The sequence below is a fragment of the Lissotriton vulgaris genome, chromosome 3_1, assembly GCF_964263255.1.
Source record: "Lissotriton vulgaris chromosome 3_1, aLisVul1.2, whole genome shotgun sequence".
NCBI lineage: Eukaryota > Metazoa > Chordata > Amphibia > Caudata > Salamandridae > Lissotriton > Lissotriton vulgaris.
In genome coordinates, this window is record NC_141689.1 from 1,891,139,502 (window position 1) to 1,891,160,357 (window position 20,856).

The 20,856-nt window shown below is 42.2% G+C and overlaps 1 protein-coding gene across 1 annotated transcript in view; it reads left to right on the forward strand.

Annotated features, from left to right (window-relative positions):
- The window catches only part of RXFP1 (relaxin family peptide receptor 1), a 955,071-nt gene that overhangs the window by 742,541 nt on the left and 191,674 nt on the right, over positions 1-20,856 (forward strand). The window contains exon 10 of the mRNA XM_086962355.1: positions 11,423-11,494. Within this exon, the coding sequence (XP_086818481.1) occupies positions 11,423-11,494 (72 nt within the window). The remainder of the gene's footprint in view (positions 1-11,422; positions 11,495-20,856) is intronic.

The window sequence follows — 20,856 nt, forward strand, 5'->3', positions numbered from 1 at the left end:
TGAAGAATTATAATTTATAATTCACTGAAGAATCTTCAAACTAAAATTATGTTCAACGAGCTTCCCACTCACCTGTACGCACAATACAATGGAATGTACTTTAATTATGTTAACAAATTAAACCCTTAGATAAATGTGCATCAGTGAATGAGAACGGCCATAATGCAGCGTGAAATAAAGTTACCACGAGCTCTGTCTTCTAATATCAACAGTGCACAGGAGCGTGTACTTTCCATTGAACGGTATTGCTTCAAAATGGCCATGTCACTAGTTACAAGAACCTCACAGAAGAGTCACCTCGGAGAGAGGTTGCAAATATTGCCCATTAACTTGTTTTAGAGAGTTTATTTTAAAACTCAAAAAATATTTTCATTCTATAAACATCCAAGAACACAGAAAACTATTTATTTTTATTTTAGAGACATATTGAGCCTGCGAATACCCTTGGGTGTCTTGCCGCTGTGAATCGTGCTAGCAGGGAAAGAATGGTTATTGATTGAAGAGCCAAGTTTGAATATGCTTCCTGAATGTAAGCAAGGATGTAATTGCCTTTATTTGGGGTGGAAGGCTATTCCAAAGCTTAATCGTGGAAACGAGGAAAGACCTGTCACCCCATGAAACTTTTTTTGTTCGCTGTACCTTCCGAAGGCTTGCTGTAGATGAGCGTAAGGTTCTTGTATGGGTATAGGGACACAGTGATTGTTTTAAGAATGCTGGTCCAGAGGCATGCAATGCTTTAAAGGCGATACATAGTGCTTTAAATGTTGCTCTATTTCTTACAGGAAGCCAGTGTAGCTTTCGAATGACGTTGGAAATAGGTTTAAATGTAGGTGTCCCTGTTAGCAGTCGGACTGCCGCATTTTGCACCAGCTGCAACTTGTTTAGTACTCTTTCCTGAGCATTAAGGAAAATCATGTTACAATAGTCAATACGAGACATAACTAGTGAGCTGACAAGCGTCTTTGCGGCAGGAGTAGGAAGATAGGGGAGGAGTTTCTTTATCATTCTAATGATATAGAAAGAAGATGAAACAACCGCATTCGCATGGTGCAGAAATGACAGTTTAGTGTCAAAAATCACCCCCAGATTTCGTACCTTAGCAACAGGAGATGGTGGTGATCCCAAATCTGCTGGCCATCAAATGGGGGACTAGGCTGGGTATAGATTACCGAAAATCTTCACCTCTGTCTTATCGGAGTTTAATTTAAGGTAATTCTCTGTCATCCATGCACTAATTGCAAGCATTTCCTGTTGGAAATTATGGGCCAACACTAGTTGGGTGCCATCTGCATATGATGTTAAACCCAGGTGATGAGATTTAATGACCCTCGCCAAGTCAGACACATAGCTGTTAAAAAGCATTGGCTTAGCGAGGATCCCTGGGGAACACCACATGGCAGGACAAACGGCGGAGAGTTAAAGTTGCCCAGGGTGACAGACTGTACACGATCAGCAAGAAAGGAGGAAAGGAGGGCTTTTGCCCCATGGGAGACCCCAACTGCTGTGACACGGTCGATCAGAGAGGCAAGATCGACCGTGTAAAATGCCGCCGAAAGATCCAGCAGTTTCAAGACTGCGGCCCCCCCTTCCATCTGCTATCTTCCTAATTTCATCAGCAGTCTTAATAAGTGCAGTTTCAGTTCCATGTCCCCTTCTGAATCCGAACTGAGATACATCCAGGCAGTTCTTTTGGTCAATGAAGTCAGATAATTGGGAGTTCATAACTTTTTCAACAATCTTGGCTAAGAATGGGAGACAGGCTATAGGTCTATAGCTAGTTACATTGGTAGGATTCAGAGTCGTCTTTTTAATAAGGGGTCTGATGACAGTTTTCTTCCAAATGGACTGAAATATGCATGTTTTAAACATTGAATTAAACATTCCTGCTAGGTTCTTACCTATAATGCAGGGAATAGCTTGAGAGTTGAAGGAGGGCAAGGGTCTTCAGGGGATCCAGAATTAATGGTGGTGAGAAGATGTGATATAGATTCTGGAGAGACCTGGGTGAATTCTTGAAAGGAGGGAGAATCATAAGTGTCTGCGGATGTTGTTACAGTTTCTGGCACACATTTAGAGTCTTCTGATGAAACGGATAAAGGAGAGTTACTAGAAGTGTGAGTTTTAAAAAGGGAGTAGACATCACTAACTTTCCCTCGGAAATAGGTTGCTAATAAATTACAAAGGTTTTGAGTGGCAGCTATGGAGGTTGATGGGCCATGTCCAGATAATCGAGTAGCAAACTGATAAAGATGTTTCACTGAATCTTGTGCAGTTTCTATTTGGTTAAGTAAAATGCACTCTTTTCTGTAAATAGAAGTTGTTTATTTTCAGAGAGAGCCTGTTTGTAACATGATTTTTGGGCGGGATCGTAATCTAAACGTCATTTACGCTCTTGGCATCTGCAAATTAGTTTTTCGATCCTGAGGGTTTCATTGAACCAAGGAACAGACTTCGTGGCCCTGTTGGTGGATCTTTTTTTTGTGGAGACCGTCGTGTTGACTGTGTCCAAAATCCAATTTGTGTAAAAGGTGGCTGCAATCTTGGGATCAGGGGGAGCATCTGACTGAGAACCAAGCAATTTGGATTTCAATTTTTGTGAGTCAATATTGCTCTATGCTTTAAAATTGCTGGGGATGGAAGGTTTAGTAGGTAAAGCAGGATTAGCTCTAGTTTGGATGTTGAAAAGGACCGCACACCGGTCCGTCCATGGCAAAGGAGTAATGTCTCCTATTGTAAGTTGCATGTGGTTTGAAAAGAGGCCATCTAGTGTGTGGCCCGACGAGTGAGTCGGGGATGAGACCAGTTGGTTAAGGCCTACTGCCTCGATTTCCGCCAAGAGGGTCGAGGTATCATGGTCCTTTTGAGCCTCAAGGTGGAAATTTAAGTCACCCATGATGGTATAGTTATTTTCCCCCGCCACAGATTCTAGGAGACAACCCATGGAGGTGAGAAATTCTGATTGGGATCCAGGAGGGCGATAGAGAAGAATGCCTTTAAAAGGAGCAAAGTGGATCCACTTTGGTCCATTGGTTTGAATCTGTGCTTCCGGTTGGAAACGCGAGAGAGAAGTGAGGTGAAGACGCATCTGGCGGCAGCAGCGTGTTCAACGGTTCAACCGTTCCGCATTCTCGGAGCCTGTGCTGAGCGTGCACCCGTAGACCCATAGACCCGTGGCTTGAGCCCGAGCCTGGGTGCGAGCCACGAAAACCATCAAGGAGCCGGAGCGAGAAGCCGAGAGCCGCGAGCCGCAAGAAGAGGAACGTGGTGGGGCAGGCTCTGTGAGGCCGTAGTGAAGGAGCATGTGCGGAGACCAGCGAGGAGCCGCGAGCTGCGAAGAGAATGACGCGGTGGGGGCAGGCTGCTCCCTGAGCTGGTGTGCTCGAGGCCCTGCAGCTGCAGGAGAGATACACATGAGAGGAGGGCGTGTGCACTCGCTCCGTGACCAAGTGAGCCCTGCGACCCTGTGCTAGTCAGTGCACCTTGTGAACAGGAGAGGCGCTGAGAAGAAGGTGTGTGCTGCCCCTGTGAGCGAGAACAGTGAGCTCTGTGTGGGGGGGTCTGTGGCGCCTTGGTTCCTTTGTGTCCCCTGAGCCCTGTAAGCTTGTACTGACCCCAATAATACTGTATTGCAATAGTACTGTATAATACTGCATATTGCATACATCTGAGGCTGACTAGGCTATCGGAGCGGGCACGGTGCAGCACGGTGCAGCCCAAATTGGATCTATAGCCTCCAATTTTTTGTGGTAAAGAACCGAAGTGGGGGAAGGAGTTGAAGTTAGTAGTTATCGGCAGAAAACGGCAGAAAACGGCGGTAATGGTAGAGGGAAAAAGGATCATTAACTGGATCAGCAAACCCTACCGCTGGGTCCGTTCAGTAGTGGGCCATTGAGCCGTTGAGCTTCCCCGGAACTGTGAATGTGATCGTTCGTGCTCTGTCATTGTCGGGTTCCATTATTTGATAAGTCCCAAAATCTTGAGCTTGGCTAAAATCGTGGGCTGCTTCAAGAAATAAAGAGGGGGGGCAGACCTGACCGGAGTCTAAGTAAAGATTGTGTGCCTGTTCTTTTTTTTATATAGTGCAAACCTTAGCCTGTGGACGGTAGATATGAGATCAGGCCATCAGCGTGGGGCTCTACCTAAACAGAAAAAACGACAAAAGCCTGAGGAGATTGTGGACGCTGCAGCCCAAACTAAGCCAGGCCAAGATCATGAAGAAAGTAATGGTGTCTTTGCTCCTTTAAGGCATACAACTGAGCCAGCTGAGGCAGCCAAATTGGATCTTAAAAAGGAGCATATGAATGAGCCGGCCAAATTGGTTGTTGCCTCCACTATTTCAGGACAAGACTGTAAGAATTTACTGCATGTTACTCATGTTATTCAGCCGTCCATTAAGAATTTTTTCTTTAAGTATCATCAAAAGCAGTCGCAAAAACAACAAAGAAATAACAATTATGGGTCTGATAATATCTGGTAATGCCTACTTTACCTTCCTAGCCTTAGGTAAAAAAAGTGCCCACCCTTGTGTATCAATAGGGTCCACAAAAGAAATAGAGGAGCCAAAGGAGGATGCTGTCTGCCATGATAGGATTATTATTTCTGATAAGGTTGAAAAGGTGAAAAGAGTTGATAAGGATGAAAAAGCTGGGGTACCGTCTATATCCAAACTTTTTTTTACCATCCCCTGGTCAGACAAGGACAAAAGCACAAATTCACTCGCATGATTCTGTTGTATGTTGCACCGAGTTTATGGAGGCCGATGGGCCTCAACATAGTAGACAGGATGAGTTCTGCAAACATATAGCTGGAAGTCAAAAAGAGTCCGGATCGGTCATTGATATCTCCTCAGGTCTAGATCAGAACATAAGTGAGGAAGTTTTCGTATTAGATTATATCGCTGAAGATTGGGTACTAGCAACGGCTGAACTAGTATCCAGCCCACTGGCCAATCCAACAAACCTGGTAATGTAAGGCCTTTTAACCTGCAAAAAACACAGTTGATGGACAGAATGTAGAACAATGTCATACATTCACCCCAGTACAAGGATCTGGGCCTAAATCCATCGTTTTTTTGCACTCCACACCACCCTGGGTTAGACACTGGCTATATGCAAATCAGCTCTGACCCTGTGCCTCATGGGAACAGTCCAGTCCGAACTACCAAGCCATGTCTTTCCCAGACCGGAATCAAGCATCCAAGGACCGGTTTCTGGCTATCAGCCTTCATCAGCCTGGATAGCTTGACTCCAGTGGTGTGGAGAGCCTGGGACTCACGTCTGAGTATACCCAGCACACTCGGGGTGAAAATTGCAGAAAACACAGTTGATGGACAGAATGTAGAACAATGTCATACATTCACCCCAGTACAAGGATCTGGGCCTAAATCCATCGTTTTTTTGCACTCCACACCACCCTGGGTTAGACACTGGCTATATGCAATCAGCTCTGACCCAGTGCCTCATGGGAACAGTCCAGTCCGAACTACCAAGCCATGTCTTTCCCAGACCGGAATCAAGCATCCAAGGGCCGGTTTCTGGCTATCAGAGCCATGTCTTTCCCAGACCGGAATCAAGCATCCAAGGGCCGGTTTCTGGCTATCAGCCTTCATCAGCCTGGATAGCTTGACTCCAGTGGTGTGGAGAGCCTGGGACTCACGTCTGAGTATTCATAGGACTCAATATCCAACTCTGTTGATTCTTACTAAATCTCCTTGTAGTTTAGCCCTAAAAGAGGGCGGACAAAAAATAGTTCAGGCTTCACCTGTTAGAGTGCTGAAAGGTGCTTCAGGGCCATCAACAGAGCTGAATCTGCTACCCGGTATTAAGATCAGGAGTTGTCAGTCAGGTTCGCGAATATGTGAAGAGTTAAGGACTACCCCCAATCCTCAATCGGATTGGAGTTGGCTTCCTTCAATACTAACAAAGGTAAATACTGCAAAGAGAGATTGATGCCGGCCTTTCCCTGAAAAAATATTAAAACCTTTCAAACTCTGTTCTTGGAATACAAATGGTTTTAAATCACTTCTTGAGGACTCGAATGTAATGAGTTTTCTGAAATCTTTTGATATTTTAATACTACAAGAAACTTGGAATATGTGCAGTGAACCTATTATTGACTATTTTGAATATTTGAACGTGGCAATTCGTGAGGCCTCTATAGGTCGTCCTAGTGGAGGCCTCTCTATATATGTTTCTTTGAATCTTGATGTTAAACACTTTGAGATAGATCTTCAGGTAAAGTGGTTACTGTGTGTTAAATTAATTGCCAAACAATCAATTTTTTTTCTAAATGTCTATTTGAGTTCGAAAAAAAAGATCATTTCTACGCAACTCTTAGTGTTATGCTATGACCATTTAGACTCAATGATCATCATTACCGGGGATTTTAACATGCACCTTTTTTCATATAAAAAGCAGAATATACCTTTAAACCTTTTATTAGAATGGGTTAACTGTGAGTTTATAAAATATAACTTACATATTTTTAAAGATGCTGATAATACACCAACATTTAGTAAAAGTGATAGCCCTTCCATAATTGATTATTGATTATTGCATAATTTCGGAAAACCTTGTGAAGTTAGTCCAAAGCTATCATGTAGTACCAAAGATTGAGAGTGATCATAATCCACAAGTTATTTCTCTTGTTTTTCCTTTTGATTATTTGCCAGAATCGAGAATAATTAAAACAGTGTCTACCGCTTTTCAACCTTAAAAGACTTATATGGAATGATAAAATTGAAAAAGACATCTTACAAGTGCTGGCCGGTCTAATTGTAGATGTGCAAGAAGCGAATTTTGAAGGTAAATCTGTGGTAGAACTTTGGCCTTGTTTATGTACAGCTCTTTTGGCTAATTTTTCTAATTTGAAAGTCTCCGGTGGTATGACCTTAAATTCTAGGAACCCAGGATGGTTTTCCCATCGCTTACTATACCTCAAAAGTAGTCTTAATAAAACAATAAGATAAATGTATAGGAAAGCGAATGGAACAACATATTTTGTGATAGCACAACAAATTAGAAAATTGAAAAAAGCATATAGGAACGAAACTTGGAAGGCCAAACAAGTATATTATGAAACTACTTAGTCCAAATTACATTATGCTTGTAAATCGAAAGACTTGCTGCTATTTTGGAGTATTATTAACAATTTAGAAAATGGAAACCATAGAAGTAATAGTGCCAATATTGATTAATTATCTTGGGTAAACTTTTTAAATAATTTTAAAATTGTTCCTCTAGGCCCACAGTGCGATGATGGTAAAATAATTTTTACTTGCAATAACCAACAAGAGATAATAGAAATAGCCAGGCAAGATCCAATAAGTGCTTTGGATATTGAGCCATGGACGGTTGACAAAGTTAAAAAAGTGATAATAAGATTCAATCAAATGGGGCATCCGGTCCCAACGAAATGCCGAATGCCATTTTTAAAGCAAATTTAAAAGATTGGCCAGAGGTACTAACGCTCCTGTTTAACGATGTACTTAGAACCGGTAAAATTCCAAAATCATGGCAGGGAAGTATTATACAACCAATTTATAAAAGTGGTCCCCAAGATAACCCAGCACATTATAGATTAATAGCACTAACAGATGTTGATGCGAAAATATTTGCAAGCTGTCTTTTAGAGGAATTGGAATCATGGGCCTGAAGAGAAGATTTGATACCAAACTTACAAACTGGTTTTAGAAAGGGTGAATCAACTTATACAAATTTGGTTTTATTAACATTATTAGGCGAAAGAGCCAAATATAGGAAACAAAGATTGTATATATGCTTTATTGATTTAAAAGCCGCCTTTGATTCTGTGCCCCGAGACATACTATGGTCAAAGTTAGCGGATTGGGGTATATCTGATACACTTTTAAAAATGATCAAATGACTATACTCTGATACTTGGGTCCAGATCAAAGTTGGCGATGGTAGATACACAACTCGTCACCTTGAAACTAATATCGGCTTGAAACAAGGATGTGTTTTGGCTCCTTGCCTTTTTAACCTTTTTATGTCTGACCTCCCAGCCCATTTTAAAGATGTTAATGCTCACTCCCCCTATGTGATGGGTAAAGAGATTAAATATTTACAATACGCTAATGATACCATTCTACTAAGCCAAACTGTTATAGGTCTTAAAAGATTAATAGATTCTTTTAACCTATATGTTACAAGAAATGGTCTAAAAATAAATACAAAAAAAAGGAAAATAATGACCATGGGAAGAGGTAAAATAGGAGTAAAAGAATGGAACATCAATGGTCTGGTTATTGATTGTGTAAAATCTTATAAATATCTGGGAATTACATGTGATGATAATTTGTCCTTTAGGAAACATTTCAATAACCTTGAAGCTAAAGGCACATCTCTTGCATTTGCTTTTAGAAAACTGAGAGATAAATTATTATGCCCAAACTATGATCACTTGATGAAAGCTATGAAAGCAAAGTTAATTACATCTTTGGACTATGGTTCTATTTTTTTTCGGGGCAAAGATGTGAAATTACTTGATGATATTGAATTAAGGACATATAAACCTTTTTTTAGGATTCCCAGACATATTAGCCGCGCAAATGTAAGACTTGAATTTGGATTGAAGAAACAGTTTTTAGTTAGACAGTCTACATTTTTAAAGTTCTTATTGTCATTATCCAGATCCGATGAAGGTTCGCTAGCAAACCTGTGTTGGCTTGAGATCCAAAGAGGGGTACATGTGGAAAGTTGGCAAATCTATTTAAATGAGTGTTTACGTACCTTTGAATGCCCACACTTAGTGGATGAAACGAGGAGTAAAATAGTTTATAAAAAATCAATTAATCAATCAGCTTCCCTGCTGTCTTGATAAAGATAAACTAAGGGAAAAAGACATCTATGATCAATAGCGGACTCTTTTATCAAACTGTATCCGCAACCTTATTTGCTATTTCATTTAAAACCTTTGATTAACCGCATCGCTGCCTTGCAAATTTCCGCGGGGCGCTGACCGCAAATGGAAACCTATGCGTTCATGACGAGCTCAGCTCGTCATGAGTGTACGAGAGGTGTACCTCATGACGAGCTGAGCTCATCATGAGCGTCAAAGGAGTTAAGAATACATTTATGTTATTAAGGTTTGGGAGATACCCAACTAAAGATCGAATTCCAAAATGGGAGAAAAAGTGGCCATCTAATGTTTGTAGGTTATGTGGGAAGAGTGAAGAAACCATACAGCACATAGTAACCTTATGTCCAAAATTGCTTGAAGAATGGAAGATGGTTTTAAAGCCTATTTTTTAGGAAATGGGAGTAATCACTTGCAGAACCGCAACTATTGTATGTCTAAGAGGTATTAACACTCGTTTTATTCATCAATTTGTTAAGTTTATTCTTATAGTTGAAACGAAATTATGTAAGGTAAATTGATAAAGATATATTGATTTTAAACACTTTTAGGGATTGTCTGGGCTACTTTAAAGTATGTTTAATTTTAACTACTATAAATGTATTGACCAGCACTTTAATGTTACCCCTTTATAGTGGATTACATCTCATTTATATCTGGAAACCTCTCTTTTTCGGATAATATTAGCTGCTAGCATATGTTACTTTAATCTTTGCTGCTATTTGATTGATTGTAATCTATGTATTACATTATTTTATTTGTAATTCTGTAATGGCGTATTTCTATTTTATTATTTTAAATAGTTTACCCAACGATTTTATGCTGATAGGTTAAGGCACCTTAATAATTTTTCTTAGTATATTGTTTGTTACGTATAAGTTGATGTGTAACCTTCGCTGCACTTTAACTGTTATTCCATGTATTGTTCTGACCTAAATGTAAATTCATAATGATGGACGGCTCATCATGTAAAGTTTTTCCAAATTCAAAAGTTTATTAATAACCCAATGCTGCAAGTACAAAGCACTTTAATTCTGGTTGGTGGATAGTATATTATGTATTATTACCAATTTAAAACGGCATATCAGCAATCTTTTCTGTTTATTTTAATGCTTTTAAATTTTTGATTCAAGACTGCACAATGCATTTTTTTTTTTTTTTTGCTGTTAAATCGCTTATTAGTAAATTGACTTATTGCAGTTGAACAAATTATGTAAAAGTTTACCTGTGGATCTCATCTTGGACTTAAAAACTCGCCGTTGTCGTATATTTTTAATTAGATCTTAAATTGAATATGTTTTCTGCTGTTTGTAATGATTTTAATTAATCAACAAATAAACTTTACTTACTTACTTACTTGCCTTTAAAGGGAGTGAAGTATGGTATAGAGATGGTGAAGCTGACTGCTTCACATATCATTGTAGGGACAGGTACTGTATGTACTGTATGATCATTACGGTTTATAATTGCCAGACCTCCTCCTTTTTTAAGGCTCTATCAAATCTAATATTCAAATAGCCCTCAGGGGTTGTTGTGGTAAAATCAGGGCCGCAGGAAGGGCCACCCCAGGTTTCAGTTAGAAAAAGAAGATCTAACTTAAAATTTTCAAGTAAATTTAAGATTTCGTATTTATGTCTGGGGAGTGATCGTACATTTATTAAAGCAGCCTGGATGATTCTGGGTGCCAAATCAATCTTTTTAGATAACGAAAGTGAATGAGGATAGTGATCAGTTAAAGAAAAAAATAGGTAGGACAGGCAAAAATAAACTTCGTTATTTGTCCTACATTGATGCTCAGGCATCTATGAGAGTGCCTGTTTATTACTATGAGCTGCTCTGAGTTGTAAGGCAGTAATCTGGGCCAGATTTCTTTAGGTATACCGGCAGCGGGGGTGGCCCTGGGCCCGGTCCAGGCGCAGACAGGCGCAGACGTGCTTGCCTTAGGCATGCCCGCTGCGCGTGTCCGCTGCGCGTCGCGGGTAGCATGCTGTTTAAATAATGAAGGGGAGGCAGACTAGCCTGCTAACCTTCGTGCTAATGTGTCTACTGGAAGTGGGGAACTGCCGGGCATGCGTGAGTGAACTTCCCTTCCCTCCACAGCAAACTGAAAACTCAGCGGTGGACCGGGGAAGTAAAGTTCAAGTAAGTGAGGTGTAATGAAAAGCAATGCGGCGCAAATTAAAATATTTACAATTGTAGCTTCCCTCCACAACAATCTGAAAGTTCAGCGGTGGACTGGGGAAGCAAAGCACAAGTAAATAAAGTATATTAAAAAGCAATGCGGTGCAAATTAAAAGATTTACAAATGTCACGTCCTAAGAGCCCTTTAGCAGGCGTTCCTCAAGTGTATCACAGCTGGTATCTACTTGCTCGCGCCCAATACGTTTGAATGTTTTTCAAACAAAAGTTTGTGCCTTTCCTATCAAGAACATGTTGAATTCAATAACGTATGATGGTGTGTTGACATTTTAATGCCATAAACTCAAAGGAGTTTGAGAATTTGAATTCTGCTGTATGTTGAAAGAATTTTGTTTTTTTCTTTCAGGGATTTTGAAGGTAACCAAATCCACACGTTAAAAAATGACACATTTACATCCTGCACTACTTTAACCGTGCTGTAAGTATCTAATTCTGTCTTGTTTGAAGAACCTTGTTGTCAATTTATTTTAGCATAGATCCATTAATGTTGATAAGTATGTGAATCAAGGCACAAGTCATATGCATTGAAATCGACATGCCGTTACGTTTACGGCTATAATGAACCACATCAAGGTTTCCTTGGTAAGGACACTGCACGGGGTGAAACAAGCACATGCGAGGGCCTCCCCACTGTTAACCACACCATCAACATGTACCTGGCTCTTCTTTTTCCTTTCTTTTTGGATTTTGGAGCAGAATGCCAATTGCATGCTAATGATAATTAGCTATATATCAGGTCCAGGCAGGCCTCACAGGACCTTGAACCGATACAGGCATTTCTTCATGATATTAGAGCTGAATTGACAAGATGGCCGACTGTTAGGTGTTCCAATCCGGGAGCTAGGAATCGACATATGGTGTAAATCCCAGGAGTGTGCCCCCCTGCCCGTCATCAGCAACCCAGGGCACTGACGCTGCAGAGCACCCCATGATCCATTACAGGCTGGTGATGCCTGGGACCCAGGAACTTCAGCGATCAGGTAAACCCTGCTTTCATTCTTGAGGGGACTGGTTGAGAGGTGTCCCGCTATCTCCTCGCTCCCGACTACCCCGTGGCCGATGCTACTCGACCAGTCCCCGCTGCACCAGCGCCGAGTGGCACGGGAAGAAAGAGGCGGCAGCCTTTTCTATATGGATCCCAAAACCCTCTGGCTATAGGATGCCCCGAAGACTCCCTCGGTCAGTCCCCGCTGCGTTAGTGGCAGGTGAGCGGTGAACGACGTGTGGACACCGCAATAGAGGTGGGTCCGACAGCACTTCCCGTGGCGAGACCCCTGATCCCTCGCATTAAAGCTGTCCCACAACTCACCTCATGGCTTGGACTGGCTCCCGTTACTTTAACTACGCTGTTATGAGCGTCCAGTGAATATAGGAGTGCCCTGGTGGACTTAACAGTATAAAGTACGGTGGCCATATTGGAGGTGGGGAGACCGTTGCTGCGCACCTCTGCGATTCAGCTTCCCTCAGCCTGTGATGCTCAACCAATGCCTGGTGCAATGCTGGGGGACAACCAGGAAGGTTGTCCCGCCTGGGGCACCTTCTAGTTTGTCATTTCCTAAAATACATGTTTTCATAAACGGATTTTGGTAAAATATGTTATTTATTTTTCACTCGTCTGTCAATCACTGCAACCAGCTACCCAAGCTCCTCCTCCTACCCCAGGAAATGACATGATGCATGCCAGTTATACCACCTACATGTACAATTTTTCCCATTAGACACCTTTATGTTAATGATCACTGTCACAGTCAATACTATAACTCCTTTGAGTGTCATAAGGCACCTCTGATGAGCCCCATATGCCAGTCACATTCTATGTCCCCCTTTTGTCCCCATTTGTCAACTACTGTTTTTCCAGGATACTTGCATTTGCACCTACAGTATAACAACATCACAGGTGAGATTACAGATATTTCTTACTACAGCCCCTCGAGACCCTCACTGGGTGATTTGCCACGCTTTATTAATGTTGATTGATTGACTACCCTGGGCATTGGATGCTCAGTTTGTGATGAAAGGTTGGTTGTCCAATCACTGGGTAGCTTTGTGAAGCAGTCAAATACAAGATTCTGCTTCTCAAAGGAACTGCTGTAAAGTTAAAGTTGAGGTAAAACATAGCAATCATACTTCCAAAGAGGGTCGGAATGAGCCCACTGAGTTTAATATTTTAATAATACTTATAAATATATGAGTACAATAAAAGAGTACCCACATGATCAAAATTACGGAAATTGAATAAATAACAAGGGAACACAAAGCAATGAAGTAAACACTTGTCACATAAGGTACACACAATATATTTTTCAGGATAATTAACCTTACAAGTACGGTGTTGTTCATTGAACAAAGAGAACACAGATGATCACAATACTTCAACCTCAGGAGTCGGGGAGCAGCCCACAGCACATGCAAGTGCATCTCCAAAGTTCATATTTCCAGCCAACCAGGTTGGCACAGAATTTCTCAGAAGGGATTCTGGTTCCGGCAGGACTGCCCCCCTCTGAAAATCAAAATGCACTGTTATGAATGGTGTGGACATGACTCCTCGCAGGGGCCTTCTGTAAGTGCATGTTCTAATGAGAAATCTTAGGTATTCTCCTCAGACAGAAATTGAGGCAATGCAATGGAAAGAGGCAGAAGTTTGGAGTTGGGACAGTCTTTGTTGTTTCGCCATGAGCAACAGTCTCCCTACATCTTATACTCACTATTTAAAATAAAAACAGTTTCCACAATGTTATGTTATGTTATGTCATTATGACTTCTAAAGTGCACGAATTCCCTGAGGTGTCTTGGCGCTATCAGTGAAGAATAACACTAATGACAGGTGTATTGAAGGTGATTGTTACAAGCCTTCATTCCTCATTCATTCTGATGTTTGCAATCATTAGCACAAAAAACATGATCATAGAGTTTGCTTATTTACGCATTAAAACAATAAATGCAATGACAATGTACCTCCTTGTGTCACAAATCACTGCGCTTAATTTACATGAGGAGCCCAGCAGGAAAAACTTCGAGTGTGCCAGAATATCTGTTTCCCCACCGCAGGGGTGCTGTGAAACCTGACAAAGTGAACACTCAGCCCCTAAATCCCTCAGACCAGGTCCTGCTGGAATAGAGTCAGAACTGACTGGTAGATTCTGATCAGATGAGTCCAGGAGAGACAGGAATGGGATGCAGAGAGAGAGAGAGAGAGCCTCCTACCAACACCACATCAGTAAGGCATAGTGTAGGGCGACCTCTTACTGTTGATAGAGTAATTCCGGTTTTATCCAATCACTTCTGCAACATTCTTTAGTGGAAAATGAAGAACAAACAGAGCGACTGAATGATTGAGCTGATTGACATGGGAGTCCTGAAAGGTCCCTATATATTCCTATACCCATCTTCTTTATCCAGAATAGATTCTTCAGCTAAGGCTTCACCGCACCCACTAGTCATGGCTACAAATAAAGGAAAAAGGATTGAGTGTTTATGGATGATTACCTTCCTCTGCCTTACTCACACACTACTGTGGTTAGGCTGTATGCAGTGTGCTTATCATAGTTATGCCTTGTGTTAGACCTATCAGCCTTAGGGTAGTCTTCCCCCAAACATTTTGACTTACATCTCCATATTTTTCTGATCTCGTTTTTGTTGCCCTTAGGACTCTGTGCAATCTACCACTGCTAAATAATGCTAAAGTGTGTGTACTCACTCTTAAAACATGGTAACATTAGCTTTTCTCAAATTGGCATATTTAATTTCCTAATAAGTCCCTAGTTAAGCGTTACTACTGTAAATTAAATGCTACTAGTGGACCTGCAGCACTTGCTATCTACTTAAGTAGACTTTGAAGGGACGTTTTTAGAAAAATGCAAAATAATACAGTTAAAATACATGTGCAACATTAATGTACAAATTTAAAAGAACCTAAAAATGCATTAAAAAAGTGTAAATGACAGTATGTAGTCAAACTTACTCGTCTTAGGCCTCAAAATGTTTAAGGCAGCATTGCTTAACAATTAGTTTAACAAGATGTGCCGAAGCACTCATAAAATGTTTAATTCTTGACCTTTCAATGATCCTGTTTTTTATTAAATAAGTGTTTCACATAACTTTGCAAAATGTTCCTACACAAAGAAGGTTTGAAATACTTGCTTAGGATTTATCTTTACAAGAATTATGAAGAACAATCGCACACAAAATGCAGCACATAAACTGAATTTGACCTCTTTTAACATACTTGTTTTACTTCCAAGGGATGATGTTGTGCTAATAATTTCTCTTGTTACTGCAGATGTTTGGCTTTCTACATAGCCCATTGTCATCTAACATACAATTTTCTTTATTAGAAGGTTAGAGATGTAGGATCATTTGTGGAACAGAGGTATTGAATAGAAAAGGCCTCATGTGTAGTTTAGAGAAACAACAAAGTTGCACACTTAGAGATTACTGTCTGTGGACCGTTGTATTTGTGTGAGGAAAAAAGGAGTAATTCTTTTCCCAGGAGAGCCTTGAAGGATGATTGGACGAGAAGAGGAAAAGATGCATCATGAAACACAACATCATTCTCAACTGTTTATAATAGTACATGTTCTAGAGTAGGAAAACGCTTTTACACAGACAATACTGCACAGTTACCCTCTCTCCTTCCTTATTGTTTTGAGACTCTACTGAATTTTTTAACTTCACTTTATGGGAAGTTCTGCTTTGATCGATTACTGAATTTTTGAATAATTTTGAGCTTTATGCTTGATCTCTATGCTCTTTCGAACTTGATGGGTTCCTTCTAACACCTTTTCAGCCCTATTCTTAGTATAGGGATTCTTCCTTTATGGAACAGCTTAATGCATTTTTTTAGAATTTTGAATTAACCACTTTTTTAAATCAATTTCTATAACTGATTGATTGTGGAAACTAATACGAATATTTAACTTATGATTTTGAAGAAAACATGATTTACTAACCTTGGAACAATAAAACCTTTAAAAACATTAATGTACTCTCATTATTGACTGAATTTAAGATAGAGATTGTGATTATTTTTTATGTGATGCTTTGCTCCTGATCTTCTCAAATACAACCTCCAAAGGCCACCGACCTGTTGGAAGGAGAACAAGGGAGATCAGCCCTGTGTGCTATGTTATGTTATGTTAATGAGTTTTATACTGCACACAGACAGAACTGCACCCACAGAGTTTAGCCTATGAAGATTGTTGAAATAGACATATCTTTAATTTTTTCTTGAAAGTAGGGAGATCAAAAGTAGTACTTTGCTCTAAAGGGAGTTTGTTCGATGTAACCGGACCAAGATAGGCGAAGGATCTACCGCCTGTTCTGATATGACAGATTTTAGGAACTCTAGCCAGATGTTTCAAAGAACGTAGGGGCATATTATCAAGAAACTGAGTTAAAATTATCGCTGCTTGAGTGGCAGGAAACTGCAGCTAAAGAGGCAATATTGGGCTTGATAATATGCGGTAGAGATTCCCATAGAAGTCCATGTTCACACCAGAACATGGGCTTCTATGGGAATTCACAAGGGCATATTATCAAGCCCATTATCGCCGCTTTAGTTTCCTGTCGCTAAAGCGGCGTTAATTTTAACTCAGTGTTCGAGGCATATGAGCTGCAGATTGTACACCTTTGCATTAGACCGTCACCTGGTGTTGGGCTTGGATGATTGCAGGTTGTTGTTGTCTTGGAAGAAGTCTTTGTAGTGATGAGATAGGGGACTCCTCTCTTGGACAATATTGTTATGTTATGTTATGTTATGTTATGCTGGTTTTTTGTATAGCGCACGGCTACTCAGAGAGTGTCCCGGCGCTTTGGTTGCGCACCTATCTCATAACACAACAAGAAAGAAGAGAGATAAAAAACGGAAGATCCAGAAAAGAAAGAAAAACAGAACCCAGGACGCAGCTAAGAGGTGAAAAGCCAAGTTTTGAGCCCTTTCCTAAAAGCCAGTAGGTTAGACGTGCTGCGTAGCACCACTGGCAACATGTTCCAAAGCTGGGGGGCTAACAATCTGAAGGAACGGCCTCCAATACGTGCCCTTTTGACACGAGGAACATTGGCAAGGTACAAGGACCCTGACCTCAAGGACCTGGCTGGATGATAAAAAGCCAGCCTTTTTTGAAGGTATTTCGCTCCGGTGGTATGTAGAGCCTTATGCGCCAACGTCAAGGCCTTAAAGATTATCCGCTTCCGGATGGGAAGCCAGTGCAGTACCTGCAGGAGGCCCGAGGCTCTAGCACGGCGGGATAGTCCAAAGATAGCCCGTGCTGCCGAGTTTTGGACCACCTGTAGCCGTTGAAGCAGATATTCCGGCAGGCCAAGATAGAGAATGTTCGCATAGTCAATACGCGAACCAATTATCGCCTGCACTGTGACCTTCCTGTGCTCCTCTGATAGTAAAGGGAGTATATTGTGCATGGGCATCGACTCCATCCATAGATAATTTTTTTCTGCCACTGGGTTCGGATGAAAGTTTCTCCGCTCCGGCCAGAAAAAGACTTTTCAGCAACTTCGAAGCGCAGAACTTCCACAAACTTCAAGAAACTACCTTTGACATCGAAGACAAGGCTTTTCGACGACATAACTTCCATTCCGGTCATCGAAGTGGGCCGTTAGGCCTATCAACGCCGTGCGGCCTACACCGCATGGAAAGAACTCCATTCAAGAAATACCTGAAATGTCAAGCAAAATTCCCACATAGCAATCACCACGAGGTCTGCAACCTCTGTCTATCTCTGGAACATGACGAGTCGACCTGCACAGCTTGTGCGTCCTTCCGATCAATGAAAACCATCCGCGATCTGATGGCCCACGAGATGAGGCGATCAGCCCCAGCACCGGAGGATATCTTCGACGAAGATTTTCCCCTCATTCCCGAAGAAGACTCTCCTGATCTCCAGATCGTATCAGAGGCAGAAGACTCAGTTGACTCCATTCCATCGGGTCAGCGCGTGAGTACTACTGCCTCTGCCCAAACCGAAGGCAAAGGTCAGCACTTCGCCCAAGGGGCCCAGTTGAGACCGAAAATCCACTTCGACAGCCTTGCTATCAAGCCCGGCTCCGAAGAAACTAACAAAGCCTTCTAGTGCCTCGACACCGAGTAAAACTCTCCCGTCGGTACTGAAACATAAAGACACCTCGGCGCCGAAATCAAAAGACCCTTCGTTACCGAAGCCAAAAATCGTACCGGCACCGAAACATAAAGAAGCACTGGCTCCGAAGCCGTCCACTTCTACATCTTCAGTGCCGAAGACAAAAAAGCCTGATTCTGAGGTGCCCAAATCCTCGAACATGCCTATAAAGTCGAAAACAACGCCTTCAGCACCGAACAATATGCCATGGGATGTTACAACACCTCCCAATGCTAAAGAAAGACCACAACCTCCGCCGGAGCCGAAAACATCTTAGTCCAGGAAGGTTGTAGAAGAGGAGGAACTTTTTACACCAGATCCTCAACAAAAGAAGATCTATATAGACCCAAGGACAGGACGTGTGTGTACTACAGCTCAAAAGAAGAGACCAGCAGATACACCACCCACACCTGTGGTGCCTGCAAAGAAGAAGGTCTGTGCAACATCTCCTATGCACCCTTCCTCTCCTACCCCTCTTCTTCCTCCTTCTCCTGTACCTCCTAACATATCACCTCATATATCTGCTGCACATTCTCCATTATCATTTGCCATACACTATTTAAAGATCAGTATGCCAACGCGCAGCGCTCGCGCACAGCGTCGTGCCGGAGGAGCGCCAAAGGAAAGCCCGTCTGTGCCCGTCCGTGCTCCGGACAGGCTCAGGGCCAGGACCGCTGCCTTCTGTAGGTATTCTAGGGACGAGCTATTAGCCATAGGTAAGAGCGTAGAGGGATTACCTCAAAATACTCTACCACAGTCCGCTGTAATGCTGGACTGTGGACTGATCAATAGCAGATCCCTAGTAAAACACCACCTGGAAGTGTCAGAGTTGCTAAATGATATGGACCTAGATGCCCTATTCATCACGGAGACATGGACTACTGTGGACACCACTGTTGAGTTGGGCCTGTCATGCCCTGAAGGGTACAAGCTATTTCATAAACCTAGGCCACTGGGAAGAGGAGGAGGGCTTGGAGTGATCTATAAAGATAAGTGGGACTTTTCCCCTTTACAGATTGATGGGGTGGCGGGGGTAGAACTACTGTGGTTCTCCCTGCAAGAACCAAAAGGTAGGATCCTGACCGGATTGATATGTTACAGACCACCTGGTGCGGAAACACAATACCAGGCGCTGTTCGACACCATTGCTGCCCTTGCCTTGTCCCACTCCAGAATGCTGATCCTAGGAGATTTTAACCTATGGGACAACGGGTCCCTGGGGAGCCACCTGAGGGATGTGAAGGACAACTGTGGAAACTGGGGTCTGGATCAGTTGGTACATAAACCAACCCATTCAGGGGGACATATCCTAGATATAGTCTTCGCCAACCAAACTGAGACTAGGATGGTTGATATCCTACCTCAGCACTGGACCGACCACTCCCTAATCCACTTCCAGATCTCCATATCTACTGAGGGGAACAGAAGTGAGCGACCGGTGACTTATAGGAAGGGAGGGAATTGGTCTAAATTACCAAAGGACAATACAAAGCCTATTTTTATGAGCAATGTTTCCTATGATCCAGAGGAATCGGTAGACCTGAACTATCAAAAGTATTGTAATCACATCATAAAGACCCTGGATAGACTTGCCCCTCTGAAAATTACAAAGAATAAGAAGAAACCATCTGCTCCCTGGTTTAATGAGGAGCTGAAATCCCTACGCAATGCACGCTGACAGGCAGAAAAGAAATGGCTTAGATACTATTCAGAGATGGATAAAAAACAGCTGATAGTGGAACAGGCAAAATATAAAGGAGCCATCGCCAAAGCTAAGGCACTCTTCTATGTCACTACTATTCTTCAGTCCCCTAACAGTACCAAAACCCTTTTTAATATCATAAGGGATCTCTCACATCCCACCTGTACGAGTGATAAGGTGGTTGCTACACAAGAACTCTGTCATGAGATTGCGATCTATTTTGAGGAAAAGATTGCTAAAATTGTCTGGGGGCTGAAGGAGGAAAGGGATAGCTGCAAAGAGGCAGAGGCACAGGCAGAAGAAGTGGAACCCTTACCAATATTGTCATCACTGGAAAACGTCACCCCTCTTACAGAGGAGCTCTTTTTTAGACTGGCCCAGAATGTGTCATCTGGGTCCCCTCTAGACCCCCTTCCGCACAGGATCTGGAAAGAATATGGGCCAGAGCTGTTCCCCTGGATGCATCAGATCTGTCGCCAATCTCTTCAAGAAGGCATAGTGCCGGAAGCATGGAAGCAGACAGTCGTTACCCCCTTGCTTAAAAAGCCTTCGCTGGACCCTACTATTCCGGCGCATTTTAGGCCCATATCCCTCTTGCCCTACCCGATAAAAATTCTGGAAAAGGTGGTCAGTAGGTTCTTGTCAGGTTATCTGGAAGACAACTGCCTTTTGGATAAGGACCAATTTGGCTTCCGCCCAGGCCACGGAACAGAAACTGCATTGGCAACCATGTTGGACACCCTTCGAATGCGAGCCGACAATGGCAACTCCTCAGTCCTGGTGCTGTTGGACATGTCGGCCGCATTCAATACGGTTAGCCATGCAGTTCTGCTAAGTAGGCTGGAAAAACTGGGCGTGAAGGGCAAGGCCCTGAGGTGGATACAATCCTACATGACAGGTAGACAACAGGTGGTGACCCTAGCACCCTTTTCATCTCCCAAGTCCCTG